At 41.3% G+C, this 17,017-nt stretch overlaps 1 protein-coding gene across 11 annotated transcripts in view; it reads left to right on the top strand.

Moving 5' to 3' along the window:
- The window catches only part of BPTF (bromodomain PHD finger transcription factor), a 74,745-nt gene that overhangs the window by 35,525 nt on the left and 22,203 nt on the right, over positions 1–17,017 (top strand). For 5 of the 11 annotated variants that reach the window (XM_081181206.1, XM_081181201.1, XM_081181210.1 and 2 more), the window contains 12 exons: positions 1,711–1,835; positions 2,941–3,069; positions 3,178–3,328; positions 4,911–5,034; positions 6,921–7,173; positions 8,060–8,221; positions 10,167–10,318; positions 11,287–11,410; positions 12,304–12,524; positions 13,818–14,046; positions 14,253–15,178; positions 16,129–16,211. In XM_081181206.1, the coding sequence (XP_081037332.1) occupies positions 1,711–1,835; positions 2,941–3,069; positions 3,178–3,328; positions 4,911–5,034; positions 6,921–7,173; positions 8,060–8,221; positions 10,167–10,318; positions 11,287–11,410; positions 12,304–12,524; positions 13,818–14,046; positions 14,253–15,178; positions 16,129–16,211 (2,679 nt within the window). The remainder of the gene's footprint in view (positions 1–1,710; positions 1,836–2,940; positions 3,070–3,177; positions 3,329–4,910; positions 5,035–6,920; positions 7,174–8,059; positions 8,222–10,166; positions 10,319–11,286; positions 11,411–12,303; positions 12,525–13,817; positions 14,047–14,252; positions 15,179–16,128; positions 16,212–17,017) is intronic. The other 6 variants (XM_081181207.1, XM_081181208.1, XM_081181202.1 and 3 more) reach the window with 4 other exon arrangements.

Genomic DNA, 17,017 nt, shown 5'->3' on the forward strand with positions numbered 1-17,017 from the left:
AAGCACGGTGTCGGAAAAGTTTTGGAAAAGCTTCAAAAATCGCCAAAAACCTCAAAAAAGGCTACCACACCGCGTTCTCCTCGAAGTCAAGTCGCAACTGTATTAAGGGTGTTAAGAAAAAGGAAACAAACTTGCAAAAAACACAAGACGTTTTCGTCTTGCGAAGCAAGCCCATAGGGAAATTCGTCTTGCGAAGCAGCTCAAAAACCGCAAAACCCTTTCGTCTAGCAAGTTTTTCGTCTTGCGAGGCATTCGTCTTGCGGGGCACCACTGTAGTTAAAATGGGTCTAGCAAAAATGATTTGATATTCTGTAAAAACAGATTGTTTAGTTATCTGCTAGACAAAATATTTTATGTTACAAAGTTGCCTTGATCTAGATTATTAAATAGGGGAGGGACACAGGTGGCGCTGTGGTCTAAACCACTGAGCCTCTTGAGCTTGCTGATCTGAAGCTTGGCGATTCAAATCAGCACGATGGAGTGAGCTCCCATTGCTTTGCCCCAGCTTCTGCCAACCTAGCAGTTTGAAAGCACACCAGTGCAAGCAGGTAAATAGGTACCACTGCAATGGGAAGGTGAACAGCATTTCTGTGTGCTCTGGTTTCCATCATGGTGTCCCATTGCGCCCGAAGTGGTTTAGTCATGCTGGACACATGACCCGCAAAGCTGTCTGCGGACAGACACCAGCTCCCTCGGCCTGAAAAGTGAGATGAGCACCGCACCCCATAGTCACCTTTGACTGGACTTCACCATCCAGGGGTCCTTTACCTTTATTAAATAGGCTTTTGTTTAACCCTCATTTTGTCAGTATTTAGTGATGGGATTTTCAAAAAGAACAACCATGGTTCATACCATAGCAATATGCCACTGGCCTAGTCTGGAGCTTGATGATACCTTGGTGATTTTCAGAATGGCAGTTTTAAAATAGAAAACGCTAACTAACAAAATAAAATAAAATAATAAAATAAAATATCAAGGCATCCAAGATTATTCAGCCTGCTTTACTTGAGTAAGGATTTTTTAATTGCAAACCCTTGCTTTCATGTAAAGTTTTTTTCAGTTGGTTAAGAGCACTTGAAACAAGTATCTAGTAGTTTATCATACTTGGTTTGAAATTGTCAGCTAGTGTCCTCTACACATTTTGTATGTTACCTTCCTTTGTAATATCGATGCGGGTGTAGGAAAACATTTGGGTAAGATCCAGTGGTATCCATCTGCCAACAAATATTATTATTATTTAGTTATGTATTTTGCAGCATTTCTATACTGCTTGACTATAATAAAACCTCAAAGCAGTTAAATGCATTTCTGTTTGGTGCAGTAGAACTTTCCCTCCCTTCCCTCGCACGGGGCCCCCAAGTTGGGGTGTTGGGAGGGACTACAGCAAAGTCCAGTGGCATGAAGTTGGATGTCACCCAGTACCTACATATTTGTAGGGGAAAGTCAGCTATTATGTGGACCTCTGTTCCAGAAATATTTTGGACCTGTTTGGTTCATTCTAAAAACTTGCATGGAGCAAGATTCAATATATGATAGCACGGGCCTGTATAACGAGTACCACAGATTTTTGTAATTTATATGAAAATACACTCCACTTTTAGCTGTAAAATAAGAAGCTTTGCCTTATCTCTGAGAACTATGGCATGTAGACCAGCTGCTTTGTGAAATTAGAAGTGATTTACATGACTTCCTTTATTATTATTTTTCTAGATACCGACTGCAAACCGTAAAATCTTTGGCAGGGGTTAGCCTTATGTTGAGGTTACTCTGGGCATGTCTGAAATGGGATGACATGGCTGCTAAACCCCCACCTGGTGGAGGAACTACACGTACAGGTAGATATTTTAGGAATACTTAATTTTGCTAATTTATAAAAAACATTGCTGGTTAAATATTATTTCAGAACTTGTAATATGCATTACAAACTAGAGTCTTTTGAAGCAAAAGGGGTTTGTTTTTTTATTTGCTTTTTTCCTAAGAAAGTTTATCACGGATGGATCCATGATAACCTCTGTCATATTCACTAGACCCTTCTCAGTCTGGTTTCCAGTTTGGCACTGAAATTTCCTTCCTCCTAAGCAATCTTCATCAGGAGATTTGGGGAGGGTGAGGTCTGGCTATGCTGATTATCCCCTTGGAATCATTTGAGATGAGAACTGGAGTTATTGTATTTCACTGGTTCCATTCCTTCCTGGCAATATTCCCTTCCAACTCTACAATTCCATGATTCTGTGATTCCACGTGGTATGGGTGTCTTTAAGTGGAACAAGGAATGTAAGGCCCATTGAGCCCAGATTCAGGTGTAACATTCCCAGTCGACCAAACTATGGGTTGTATCCAGTGAAGTCATCCTGTTAGTGCAAGGACTTCCACCTTTGCAACAGTACTTCCTCTCCCCCCCCCCCCCCAGTTTGCTCTGAAGGGTTGGAGGAAACCCAAAACTGATTTTGGGGGGCACAGCTGGTGTGCAACGAGAGGTAAAAAATGTTGCATTGTGCAGGTGGCAGTCCTTGCACTGTCAGGACAACATCATTGGATACATTGGACACAAGCTCAAATGCTCCTTCTATCTGTACCTGATTACAGGGGAGACTTCCCGCTTTATTAAACCACAGTTACTTTGAGGTCTAAACCAGGAAACTGTGTTTTAGCATTCTCTACAAACAAATATCAAAATGTGTTTTGCAGTCCTGATTTACAAAGAGTCTTAAACCAGCTACCTGTGTCAGACATCATGGGGACACTGTAGTTTAGCAAACTGGAAAGTTTTCTCTTTCTAATTATAGAATAATAAGTTATAACTGAAAATAAATCTGGACTGTTTTTTAACAAAATGCCAATATTTCCATCATGTTATTTGAGAATAAGTTGTTCCAGAATTTGTGGAGAAACATTTCTTACTAGACTTGCAATTGAAACTTTTGAAATGAATGTTTGTAGACACATCGGAAACGGAAATAACAACAACTGAAATAATCAAGCGAAGAGATGTTGGACCATATGGAATTCGATCGGAGTACTGTGTACGGAAAATTATTTGTCCGATTGGTGTTCCAGAGGCCCCCAAAGGTAAGCATGAATATAAAATTCCCAAGTTACTTATAGAGGAGTATGTGAATTTAGGGGGACGCTATCAGATACTTAAACTGAATATTAATTTGCCTTCTGTTCCTGCAGAAACTCCTACGCCTCAGAGGAAAGGGCTTCGGTCAAGTGCATTGCGACCCAAAAGGCCAGAAACTCCAAAACAAACAGGCCCTGTTATAATTGAAACCTGGGTAGCGGAGGAGGAATTAGAACTATGGGAAATAAAAGCATTTTCTGAAAGGTAATCTAATAGCTTAAAATCAAGTTCTTTGACTTGCTTTTTGAACATATTTAGATGTGTAAATATCCTGTTGGATGTGGATTTTATATCTAAAATAGCAAGTTTAAAGCTGCAAAATTATTTTGAACTATGTGTGCCCTCTAGTAAGTAGAAACAAAAGTACACTTGACACCATCAAATAGATATACGTTCCGTTGGCATGCCCTGCTGTCAGTTAATGGAAAACTGGGAAACCAGAGATATGAAGCCAAATATTTGGTTGGCTAATTGCAATCAGTATGTGAATTTGAAACACTTAAGGGTGGTATCTATTGTTGAGCAAGCGGAAGACCACTCCTCCTCCACGACTTTCTACCCAAAAAGCCTCTCTAGGAGATTGGGAGAACCTGACATTTTGGGTGATGCGGTGCGGGCAGAGGAAAAGGGAGAAATGTGCTGCACAAACTTGCCTTCTGTTTGTGCAACATCGGATACGACTCCCAACACTTTAAACTGTGCAGTCCTCTTTTTGTTCCCCAGCCCCAAAAGCATTGAAACTGGACAGAGATGTCACAAAGCTGACGAAAGCAGGGGTAAAAGCAAAAGGAGTAGAGAGACCAGGGAGGGAATGAGTAGGAAACAGTATGCAAAACAGCTAGAGAAACTGTTTCCTACTCATTCCCTCCCTGGTCTCTCTATTCCTTTTGCTTTTACCCCTGCTTTCGTCAGCTTCATGACATCTCTGTCCAGCTTCAATATTCTTAGCTTTCTACATAATCAGTACACCTACTTTCTGATTTCTCTTTAAACTCAACTTCTTAAACTTCAACCTTTCTTGTCTCATTATGGCAACAGTGCTGTGTGTGCTTACCTTATATGTTTTTCCTGGTTTCTGTTGCAACTTGGGTTCCAGTTTTCTTCACATCAGGCCTCTTGATTAACATTTATCCCTGCCAGCCACCCGGTGCATGCTCCGTATATTCCATCTGGGCTTCCCCTCCCCCAGCACACACAAACTCTCTTTTTGGACCATGCCCCCACCCCTTTGCCTTTTTTGCTTATCCACAAGTTCTAACTATGTCTCCTTTCAGATTTAAGCTCAGTCAGTTTTCACTGAAGCTCCTTGGGATGCTCCACAGGAGAAAGAGGAGGGAGGTGATTTTTGCCAGTTCAGGAGACCCTCTAGAAAACATTGTGGAAGGTCTGGTGACTGCAGGGAAAGGGGGAAATAAAATGAAAATCACCCTCTTCTCCCCTTCAGTGCAAGCCTTTGCTGATTCTCAGTCTCTTCTGCAAACAGAAGTACAACTCTGGATCCAACCCATAGAGTTTCTCTTGTAAAAGTGCATAAACTGTGAGAATGTTCATGGGAGCTGCTTGTCATTAAACTGACAGAAGGTGACAGCCAGATTTAAGAAAGTTCACACATAAGCAGGCCTATTTGCAACAGGGTGGCACTAGAAAATTTCTGGAAATTAGATGTAGCATTTCAGTAACACTGAGAATTGGTTCCTAGCACATAAAAAGGGCTCTTGGTATAAAATGCATGTTTTGTAGTAATTTGCAATGCCCAGTAGTGATTTTCTGTTCATCTCTTTGACAGAGTGGAGAAGGAAAAGGCACAAGCAGTTGAGCAACAGGCTAAGGTTAGTGAACAGAAGAAGGCTGAGGAATTCAAGGCCCAAATGGAGGCTCAACTAAAACAACAGCGATTGGCTGCCCAGCAGGTGGGGTAGCTCTTGGTAGTCCCGCCTGTTGAAGTTTGCATTGCTTGCATTTGTGCATCCTAAAATAAACATGGAAGTGTCTCTTTCTTATATAGAATTGTTCAAATATTTTCATTTGAGTAAATATTTCCATATTCCTATCGGAAGAACTACATTGCGATACTAAAATTAATCATTTGATGTGCTCTTAATATTACACATACAGTGGGAATTTGATTCTCTCCTTCAGGGTTGTGTTTCAGTCTTACAAAAGTGTCAGGGTAGATGTTGCTAAGATACCTAAATAACCTAGAACTCGTGGAAGTAAGGTTTGACATCCTGCCAAGTACAGAATCGGAGATGCTTCCATGTTGGAATGAAAACTAAATTATTAATTTGTATAAATCAGTATTTTTAAAAGTGGATGCACCTTCAGTCTCCTAATTCTGACACATGCATGCAGTCATAAAAATCTGTAACTTTTCCTGTTTGCCCAGTAAAGAATGGTGTCACCACTGCAAAGTTCTTTCAATACTTATTCTTCTTTCTAAACATGTCATTCATTATTATTTTTTGGAAAACTTATGTCTATCTCAACAAAATGTCCACTCAGGGTAGCTAATGATGAATTAAGATGCAACCCTGTTTATTTATTAATTTGGCTTTCTTGCTTGATATATTTTGACTTTCTAAACAAAAGACGTTATAATAAAAACTAAACCCACCTTAATACAAAAATAAGACAAATGAAAAGGGTAGCACCCACGGAGGGAAGGCAACTGAAAAATGTCTACCAAAATAATACTTTCTTCAGTGACTGCTTAAAATTTCTTAATGACAAAGCCATTCTTTCTGTTTTAGATAGCTGATACAATGCCGCTCCAGTTAAAAAGGAAAAAAGCCCCAACCAATTCCCCTTTTCTCTAAAAATGTGCTATTTTTATAGCAAATCACTGTGTATATGAGGGGCATGTAACAAAATAGAAATACAACCAAGCACTGTAGTGATTACAGCTATTCAGACTGTTAAAAACCACTTAATAATGAGAATGAAGATAATATTTCTTTCAAATATTTAGTCTTCCTTAAATTGATTTGGTTAATGTTTAGTTATGAACCACCTTTCTATACATTATTAAACATTAAATAATGTAATCAGAAAAGGCTATTTACTTGAAGTTAAGTTTTGAAAGCATTGCTTTATTTGGGTTGGTTTTCTGTTAATATAACCACCCCCAAAAAAAATTAAACACAAACCCTGTACAACACATTTTAAAATAAGGTGGAATTCAGCATCATTCTAAGGCAAACAGTGTCTGTACAAGCATATCAGCTTCACATACGAAACAATCTTCCCCTGCATGCTGTTCTGGGGTGCTCTCCCAACCCAAGCCCAATTTTGAGGGTGCAGGATTTCTTACATGAAATCCTAAAGCAGATCAGTATTATTACCACCTACAGGTTACAAATGACAAGAGCGGAACACCCCCTAGCGGTCGTAGCAAGAGGAGAGATTCAAAGCAAAGGCATCCTGCTTTGTAGCTCCGTCTCATAGCTGCTGCGGTACACCAGATCCAGTCTAGTCAGACTTTCAGCAGATAATAGCTTGGCACTTGTGAACACTTGTTCTTTGGAAGCCTTCCTATTGCTAGCTCTGTCTGCACATACGGTGGCATCTCACTTTTGAAAATTCTCGCATTTGAAATGACTTTCATGCGAAGCACATGGTACAGACATACACCTACTTGCAAGTCCGGCTGTGTTTAACGTGGCGTGCTTTCCAATGAGCATTCGTAAGATCACAGCAGCCTTAGTGTGCTATTTTAACATAGGGTGAGGGGGCTGCTATTGTAGAGCGGACTAGTGGTAGCTTTTCTTCATTTTACCCCTCTGCTTAACTCCTTTAGAAGCGACTGGAGCAACAGAAGCAGTTGCCTGCCGTGTGTGGCGCCGCTACAGCTACGACTACCAGCGGTACGGCAACCACCGTCTCCACTCCTCAGAAAGTTATGGTTGGCCCATTACCACGCTCTATTCCCAGTGGAACCAAAGTGGTGCTTGCTACTAAAGTGGGATCTCCAGCTACAGTAACATTCCAGCAGAACAAGAACTTTCACCAGACTTTTGCTACCTGGGTTAAACAAGGCCAGTCTTCATCAGGTAAATGAGTGAGTTAGTTTAAAAAAAAAAAAAAGTGGGAGAATCTTCACCCTTTAAAAACAAAACACGTATAACCAAATTTTTACTTGTACTATTAGAGGTCGTTCATATGCCCAGGCATCTCTTAGCCATGATCTCCAGTGGGATAGGGGACTGCCGATAAGCTCACAGCTGGGAAGCAGTCACACAAAGTATTTAAAACCTAATTGATGCTCTCTTCAGCTACATCCTTGAACTGGGAAGAAAGACATTTTTTTTTTCTGTTAAAAGCTGTAGTTGTGAGTTAATACATTTGTCAATATGGGGTGTGCCTCAACTGCTTTATAAGGGCATAAACTGGTTTAGGCCAAGGCTCATTCACTGAGCCTAGCACTCATGTCTCCTCAAGAGAACAGTCACATTTCCCAGCGAAGCTCAAAGCAATGCATGGTGGTGATGGGGAAAGCTTACCCCTGTATTCTGATACTCAGAAATGTATGTTGCCTCTGTCATAAAGGTTTGAAATAGCTGTCATGGCTAGCAGCAGTTAATAGATTTAATTCATGTAAGGATGCCACCATTCCTTGTGGTAATGAATTCCTTTGCATGAAGCAGCCCTTCTGTTTCATCTGTCCTGAAAATTTTCACTGGATGAACTGAAGTACTGTAAAGATGGGGCTTGTTTTTTTAAAGAAGCATTTCTTTATCCACTGTTGCGACCATTCAAGATTTTATAATCTTCATAAGAAAGTGCCAGCTCTTAAGACTTTTCCTTGTCGACATTATTTAGAGCACACAGCATTTTAAAGGCAACCATGCCATAGGTTTCTGCAGTGCTGCGATGATACTTGCTGTTAGTGGCCTGTCTCGAGAAAACAGAAACTGACCGCCATTCCTGTTTTGTTAGCCACAAGCACAACTGCTACATCAGCAACAACCATTTCCAGCAGTGGTCAGACTTTCCAGATTGCAAGCAGCCCAGTGACTATGGCAGGCAAAGTGATAACAAAGCTGCCTCTACCAGCAAATAGCAAGATAGTTGCTGTTAACGTCCCAGCCACTCAAGGAGGTAGGAGAACGCCGTTGCAGTTTGAACTCTTTCTTTCTTGCTCATTCCATTTATGAATCGCTTTTTCATAAAGCATCACAAAGCGATTTCAACAATGAAAACATCAAAACATGCATGCAAATGCAAACTGGAATTATAAATAAATAAATACCCGCTTAAAATACTTTTTAGAAAAAGGAAGTCTTCAGCAGGGGCCAAAAAGACAATAGAGACAGTGCCTATCTGGTATGTAATGCAAGAGGGTTCCAAAGACATATTTTCCTAGGAAAATCGAGTGATCACATATTTTTTGAAAAACGATTTCTAGCTTTTTAAAGTTTCTCCAGTGGGAATTTGTTACTGTTTAAAATTATCTATCTTTGATATCCCTTTGCTGACCTACATAATGTTCCACATTATCAGCTTTTGAAGACTTTAGTGAAAAAAAATACTCTCAGGCTTAATAGAAGGGCTGCATATGCCTTTCAGTATGTTAGAGAGTTCCCAGGCTTTTACTTTTATTACCATTGACCATGGAAAGGCTTTGCTGGTTGAGTGCACTGTGTTGCAGCAGTTCCACGCCTACTTTCAGGACTATCTTTGACGGCATGCTAGTTAATATCAATACGAAACTGAACAGAGGTGTTAGCTGGGGATTTGGAGCACAGCGTGCCAAATATGCAGTTGACACCCAGGTAGCCAACAGGCTCAATTGCTTGCTCTTTCTCTCCCCCCTCCCCCCAAAAATTCATCTGAATTGGGAGAAAAAGTGAAAGTGCTGGACCAGTACCTGGAGACATGATTGGCTGAATGCTGGCTGACCAACTGAATCCTGATAAGATGGAGTTGCTATGGGAAGTTGCCTCCCAAGTTCAGGAATTTGGAAGACAAGACAGTTCTGGGTGATATAGCACCCTGAAGGGACGGGTTCTTCTCATTTCTAAGATAACACTCAGAGCACAGGTAGCTTCAGTGGCCGATCCAACCAGATACTGCACTATACCTGTATGCTAGTGGGCTCAATTCAAGTGGTTCTACTGGTGTACAAAGCCCTAAAAGGCTTTAGGCCCAATTACTTACAGGAATGCCTTTTGCACAGGTAATGCCTTGTGCTTTCATATCTGCAGGGGAGGCCCTGCTAGTGGTCCCATCAGCTGGGATATGTGGGTCGGTCACATGATATAGGAGATACAGGATTTTCTTTGCATTGAGGCTCCCTTTGTAGCATTCTCCCCCAAGGGAACTCAGTTTCCCCCCTCTTCTACAGTTTCAGACACCATTTAAAGACTTAGCTATGCATTTGAGTTTTGTCTTTGCTATCTGGAGAGATACAGATGTAACATGTAGGCCTTGTTTATGGTAGTTAAAGCGATTAAGAGAGAACCATGGGGTCATTCACTGCCTTTCCCCTCCACCGAATGAATTTCTTTCTTCTGTCTTAACCATGATAAAGGAATACATTTAGCAAGGAATCTGGTTAGCCAAACTACTGGTTGCCAAAATACCATTTCTCTGTAGGGAAGATCGAAAGATGTCTGTGCCAGATTAGAATTGATATGTGTGATCCTTTGTGCCGTTCCCGATTTCTCAGTTGAAGAAGGAGCTGTCATTATGCTCGCAGGTTTTCTACAAGATGTGTCTGTTAAATCATTTTTAAACCCAAACTAAGACCTGCTCTTCTGCTTTAACTCCCTTGTAAACTTTCAAATTTTAGAACTATTCTCAGCGACTAAGATTGCTTATTTTCTTTAGCGGTGTACAAGTTTGAGGCATAGTGTGGTTCTTATTTAAGTGAACATGTGTCAATTCTTCCTACTGCACACCAGTATAAACCCTCCTGAATGTGGGTTCATTCTTTAGAGACCTGTATAAATATTCTGCAGAGTGAGTCAATCACCTAAAACAAGAGGGTGTTAATCTTTTACTTAGTAATGTTTTTAAATTGATGAATACTTTCCCCAAATAGGTGTAGTTCAAGTGCAGCAGAAAGTGTTGGGTATCATTCCATCAACTACTGGATCAAACCAACAAACATTTACTTCATTCCAGCCAAGGACAGCAACTGTAACTATTAGGCCAAATAACACAGGGACTGTGTGTACAACGAGTGCTTCACAAGTAAGATTATTTATTTATTTATTTATTTAGGATGAATGATCTTGTAGTTTTGTAATAAGGTTGCTCTTGGACTCCATTTGAGATGGCGTTTAATCTAGAAACTATTTACAGTGCCAAAACGTGGACCTAAAAATCTGAAACCTAAACCTAGGGTTTCATACAATTGTTGATTTTCTTAAGAGACACTCATTGGCCCAGTTTGCGCATAACACTAAGCCAGCATCCTGGACCAAAGCTTGCATCCACTGCACTTTTCTACTCCTCCGGCACTACCTGGGGCTAAGCCATGGTTGCTGTAGGAACCTGCATGTTTCTGCTAAGTCATGGCCTGCCTGAGCATTATGCACGAACTAGAACATTGTCTACTTTTGTCACTTATCTCTCAATAGATCTTTACCATGGGGACTTATGGGGACTTGCTTTAAATCAGCTGGCTTCTGGGCTGGTTCAGGTCTCCTTGCTACCCATCTTTTATGGGTCCTCTTGCGTGTTTTTCTTGGTCAGTCTGTCATTTCTTCCAGTTTTTTCTTAATACATACGCGATTTAATTTTTCATAGCGCTGGAGTTTTATTATTGTTGCAAATGTTCGGGTTGCATTACATAAATAAAACTTCATGAAAAGAAATATGAATGGAGATGTTTGAAGAGCGGTGGATTAACCAGAGAAAAAGTAATGTTGTTTGCACCTTAAAAAGGCTTTTGAAAAGTGTTTTGGATAAATAAGAAGCTTGGGTTGGGGGCGGAACCCAAAGTAAAAATTTAACAGTATATTATTGTATATTGTTACATTTTATATTTAACTTTGGGGGATGTTTTGCTTTTTTCAACTTTTAGCTTACCTGAAAAACCGTTTTTTAAAAAAATGGTTTCTTAAAAGTTGTGTTTTTTTCCATATACAAGTCACAATATGTATAGAAATAAGTTTAGTTGAAGAAAAAGTTGACTGTTTTCCTTGTAACTTGTGTAGGTAATGGCTGGGACACCTCTCCGGCCTGGGATGACAGTCATAAGGACACCACTTCAGCAATCAGCATTAGGAAAGACCATCATTCGAACACCTGTCGTGGTACAGCAAGGTATTCTTCCAACTAGTAGGTTAATTTTGATTTTTAAACCTCCAGTATGTGAAATCCATGATTTTTTTTTTCTTCATTTAAAAAAGAAAAAGAAGTATCATCAACACAAATTCAGGCATGTCTGTGTTAGGGTTTTTGCTTTAAATTACCGATAAAACTTAAACATTTCGGGCCAGTCAGCTGAATAATACTAAAAAGAAAGCACTATGCCTTTTGCTACTTTTTTTTGTTTCTGAACCATAAATACGATAAATGCTCTGGCTGGTATTCAGATTGTTCTTAGGTTCAGACAAGGTGCTTCTACTAGACGATAGGAATCTTATTTTTCTGAATCATAAATATGATAAATACTCTGGCTGGTCTTCAGATTGTTCTTAGGTTCAGACAAGGTGCTTCTGCTAGAAAATAGGAATCTTTGCCTTCTTTTTTGTGGATTGAAAAGCTGAGATCCACTGCAGACTGCACTGAAGGCTTCTTTTTCAGAAACACGAGTCCAAACCCATCTTGGACTTCCATAACTAGTTACGTGTTCCTGTACATCCTGGCTTCTATCAAGAGTGGCTAAGCTTCGGCCCTTCAGATACAGTTGGGCTACAACTCCTATTATCCCTGGCCATTGGCTATGCTGTTGGAAATTGAAGCCCAGCAACATCCAGAGGACCAAAGCTTAGCCACGTTGGCATATATTATAACTAAGCTGCAGAATGAGGAAAAGGTAATACTAGGCTGCATTTTTTTCATGGCTTTGAAGAGACATAGAGGCACATGACTGGTCAATGGACCCAGTGATTTTACTGGTCAATGGAACTTGGTAGATGGGAGGGAGAAGCAGCCCTGGAATTCTTTTTCGCAGAGGCTTCTTGTCTTGGGAACAGCTTCTTAATGATACAAATGATATGTCCATGCAGGCCAGACCCAGCAAGTAGTGACCCAGATAATCAGAGGTCAGCCTGTTTCCACAGCAGTGTCTAGTGCTACCACCGTTTCTGCAAATCCAAAGGTAGTGACAACTCCAGGAGCCCCTTTGCAGCACATGCAGCCGCAAGCTGCATCACCACACCCACCTCGTCCTCAACAGGGTCAGGTGAAACTTACAATGGCGCAGCTCACGCAGCTCACACAAGGACAGGTAAGCTTTTGTGATGTTTGTTGTGTGGCGATGATTTGCCTTTCCTTGCACGTGCAATGTCAATTTAAAGCAGGCATCTTCTGAGTTAATAACTCCATCTACTACATTTTTGTAAGAAGTTTGGGAAAAGATTCATCATAAGCTAAAGTTCCTCTACCACGTGAGGTAAATGGGTTGCTCTCAAATGATATGTTTAGTTTCTGTTGCATTATTGTTGAAAAACTTTTCTTTCTTTTTTGTTTTTTTAATGATTTCCAATTTTACAGTCATTTTAACATTTCAAAGCTCAGAAAGAGGAGGAAGTCTAATTTTGAAATGTTAAAATGACTGTAAAACTATTGAAATGTATATGAAAATCTCTCTCTCTCTCTCTCTCTCTCTCTCTCTCTCTCTCTCTCTCTCTCTCTCACACACACACACACACACACACAAAACATTTCAAAACCTTGCTTCCTTCCACCTCTTTCTGCGGTTCCTTAAATTTATTTTTATCATTTCCTGCATATTCTAAATTAACTTAACTTATTCTTTTATTCATCTGCTTTAATTATTTACTCTTATGAAACTGCAGGTTATTACAATAACGCTGCCAGTGTCTTTATCTGTTTACAAATTATTTGTACATATTCAATAAACCAGTTCCATCCATTTATAAAAAGTTTGTTATCTTGATTTCTTATTTTTCTAGTAAATTTCACCATCTCTGCATAATCCATAAGTTTTTGTATCCATTCTTCTTTTGTCGGGCCTTCTTCTTTCCATTTTGGAGCAAATAACATCATTGCCGCTGTAGTCGCATATATGAATAAATTTCTATACTGTTTTGGTAGTTCTACCCCTATAATTCCCAGGCTTCTGTGTGGGGTTTGTTTTTTTAAAACAATTTTTTTTAAAACATCTTTTTCAATTCAATATATATTCATTTCCCAGTAAGCTTTGTTGTTGAAAAATTTGCAACAACTTATAGGTGTGGTAAATGATTTTTCAGAAAAGACTGCTCTTTTTAATAACCAAATGCCAGAGCTTGTGGGTGAAATCTTATCCACTAGCGGTGGAAGGGATTCTCTCTCCTCCCTGCAGCTCCTGTGTATTCGATCAAGATTTTCTCTGAAAGGTTGGGGGGCCTCCGGGAGCAAGTTGTGGGTGGGTGATTGCAGGGAGGAGAAGGGGACGCACCAACATTGGGTGTCACCAACCATTCCAGCTGGAAAGTTCATTACACGGTGCAAGCCCTTGATATACTCCATTGGGATCTTTTGTGGGTATTGACTTTTACATTTCCCCCAATTTTAGGGTGGCAGTCAAGGTTTGACTGTGGTGATTCAGGGGCAAGGTCAAACTACTGGGCAGTTGCAGTTGATCCCGCAGGGTGTCACGGTAATACCAGGACCAGGACAACAACTAATGCAAGCAGCTATGCCAAATGGTACCATCCAGCGGTTTCTTTTCACCCCACTTCCACCAGCAGCAGCAGCTACTGCAGCTAGTACTATGACAACTACAGTTTCCACCTCAACACCAGGTAGGGTTGTTTTTTAAAATATATATATATATATTAAATAGAAACAAATGCATTTCAGCTTTGAAAGAAAAGTAGTTTTTCTTAGGGAATGCTTTTCAGGCTTAGAAATGCTGAAGCCTTGTGGTGGCTTCTTAGAGAAGGAAAGCTGCTCCTCAGATTGTTGTTAGTGTGGCTCTGAAGGTAAGTCCTGCTTTTTATCTTCCCAGCTGCAGGAGAACAGAAGCAAGCTTCTCAAGCACAGACCCAAACACAGCCAGCTCCAGAGCTTCCTCCTCCTCCTCCTCCTCCTCCTCCTGAACCCCAGCCACCTCAGAGTCAGCTCCAAGGCCAGTCTCAGGGGCAACCCCAGAGTATTCAGCCTCAGCCTCCAGCTCAGACGCAGCCTACTCAATCTCCGCCTCGGGCTGAAGCCCAGGCAGCCGCCGAAGCTCAGCCTCCAGCTTCACTTCCATGCCCAGTCATCTCCGAAGCACAGCCTCCAGTATCGCAACCAACCGTAACTCCAGCCACTGCTCAGACTCCACCCCAGAGCCTTCCGCAAGGGCAGCCTTTAGCTCAAGTTCAAAGCCAGGCCCTGTCAGGGGTACACCCACAGACCCCGCCCAAGGTTCAAATGATTCAGCCAGCTCAGGTCCAGACTCCAGCACCACAGCACGTCCCCATGCAGCCGCATCCTTCGATCCAAATCCAGACTTCGCAGCCCCAGGTTCCAACTTCGGTTCAAACTCTGCCACCCACGCCAAACGTAAATCAAGTTACCGTGCAATCTCCACGTCCTCAGCTGCAAATCCAGCCACCACAGACTAAGGTGATCACAGTCCCGCAGCTTCAGCAGCAAGTCCAGGTGTTCTCTCAGCTCCAGTCCCATGTTGTGGCTCAGCTACAGGCCCAGCAAGGTGGTCTGCCTCAGCAAATTAAACTTCAGTTGCCTATTCAGATTCAGCAAGCCGGCCCGGTGCAAGCTCATCAGATCCAGAACGTGGTAACTGTTCAAGCGGCCAGCGTTCAAGAGCAACTGCAAAGGGTTCAGCAGCTCAGAGAGCAGCAGCAGAAGAAAAAACAGCAGCATATTGAAATTAAACGTGAGCACTCCCTCCAGGCTTCTAATCAGAGTGACATTATCCAGAAACAGGTACACTTATCCAAAGACATTATCACTCCTGTTCTTGGCCATCAAGCTATATGCGTGTGAATCCTTTGGCCTGTGCATTTGGTTTAAATCTTAGGGGTCTTTCCTTATTAAACTACATTGCATATCCCTTTTTTGTAAATGTAACAGATGTTCTGTATCTAATGGTGTTTTTTTTAAAGTACTTGGTGGCATCTGGGTCATGATTTACTACTTCAAAGTTTGCTGCCAGGGCGTCTTCAGTTCAGGGGAGAAGAGACTTGGATCTGATTGCTCAGTCTTCCACACTATTTCCGCACTACATTTTTTCTGTAGAAGAGAAGACTTGACATGATAGCAGCCTAGTGTTGTAAACTACTAGTGATGGATCTGGGGAAGAAAATTCATACACAGTCAATTCTGTTGCCATACTACAGTGTTAGAGTAGGTGACGTCCCTGTCCTCCCACTTGTTAAACTTCAACTCCCATCATCCTTCACCATTGGTAATTCTGCCTGGTGCTGATGGAAGCTGGCATCCAATAACATCTGGAGGGCAACATGTTGGCTATTCCTGCTATAGTGCCATACATCTAAAATACTTTGAAGGCTTCTGTACAGAATTGAAGGAGAGCTTCAAAAGCATTTTGTAGTCCTCTTTAATTGAAACTCGGAGAATGCTTCACTCTGAGCTCACGTACTTCTCCATCAAATCTTCCTCTGCAGCTAATATCCCACCCCACCCCTCCTGATCTGCTTCTTCCTCAGCTTTAGAAGGAGTCGAGGGCTCCTATTTCCCTTCACCAGAATTGCACAGGCAACTGCTGAGCAAATGAAGGTCACTTTTACTTTACTGGCCATGGGTTTAATCTCTGTGACACTCAGGTTTAAAATTACCTGCAGCTTTAAAAGTGTGTTTCATTTTGTCGCTTCTTGCCATCAAAGGTTTTGATTTCCCACCCCCTTTTCTTGAAGGTGGTAATGAAGCACAACGCTGTGATCGAGCATCTAAAACAGAAAAAGACGTTGACCCCTGCTGAACGGGAAGAGAATCAGCGGTAAGGCAGATGGACAGACATTAAGCAAGGCGTATGGTTCCTTTCAGTATTTTCCGGTGTAGAAGAATATGTGCTAATGTAAACGTTTACTACCAACTTACTCATAGAAATGATTGCTCATGTTTGTTTGAGCCATTGTGTCATGAACTGGCTGGGTGCAAAGAAGTGGTGGGAGTCAACAGCCGGGGAACCCCCAAGGGAGAAGATCTGGAGCCAGGTGGTGGGATGACAGTGAGTGGTCAGAGGGAGAAGAGGGAGCAGACTAGGGGGAGAAGGTGTTGGAAGGTGAAGAGGTAACAGGGTTTAGTGAGCAGGAAGTGTCTGGTGGAGAGCAGAATTGGAGGCTGGAGAGGAGGAGGGGGGATAAGAGGCAGAGAAGAAGCCCGGGGGTCTCTTTTCTCCTGCTGCGACCATACTACTCAATATTGCGATCTCTTTTAAGTAACTTCTTCCAACCTCTGATCCTACACAGAAACCACAAAATGCACAATGCTACAAAATTGGATAACAGTATGTTTTTGTAAGCATCCCTTTACCTAAACCGCTCCATGTTTTTTCTGCATGCTTACAATATGACCTGACATTGTCCCATGTCTGCTGGTATTTTTACTATTCTACAAAATTTGAACGGTGGAAAAGAAAGGAAAGCTGTGAATACAGAATATTATTTAGAGGGTTGGGGTGCCTGTTTATACACCTTGTAGCTTCACATAATGTGTACTAATATCTAATATAGAGGCTGTGGTACTATAAAAAGATTTGGTTTCTGATTTATATTTTTTTCTTCTCCCTAAAAATGCTCTTCA

This window comes from Podarcis bocagei, assembly GCF_964188305.1.
Source record: "Podarcis bocagei genome assembly, chromosome: 2".
NCBI classification, from domain to species: domain Eukaryota; kingdom Metazoa; phylum Chordata; class Lepidosauria; order Squamata; family Lacertidae; genus Podarcis; species Podarcis bocagei.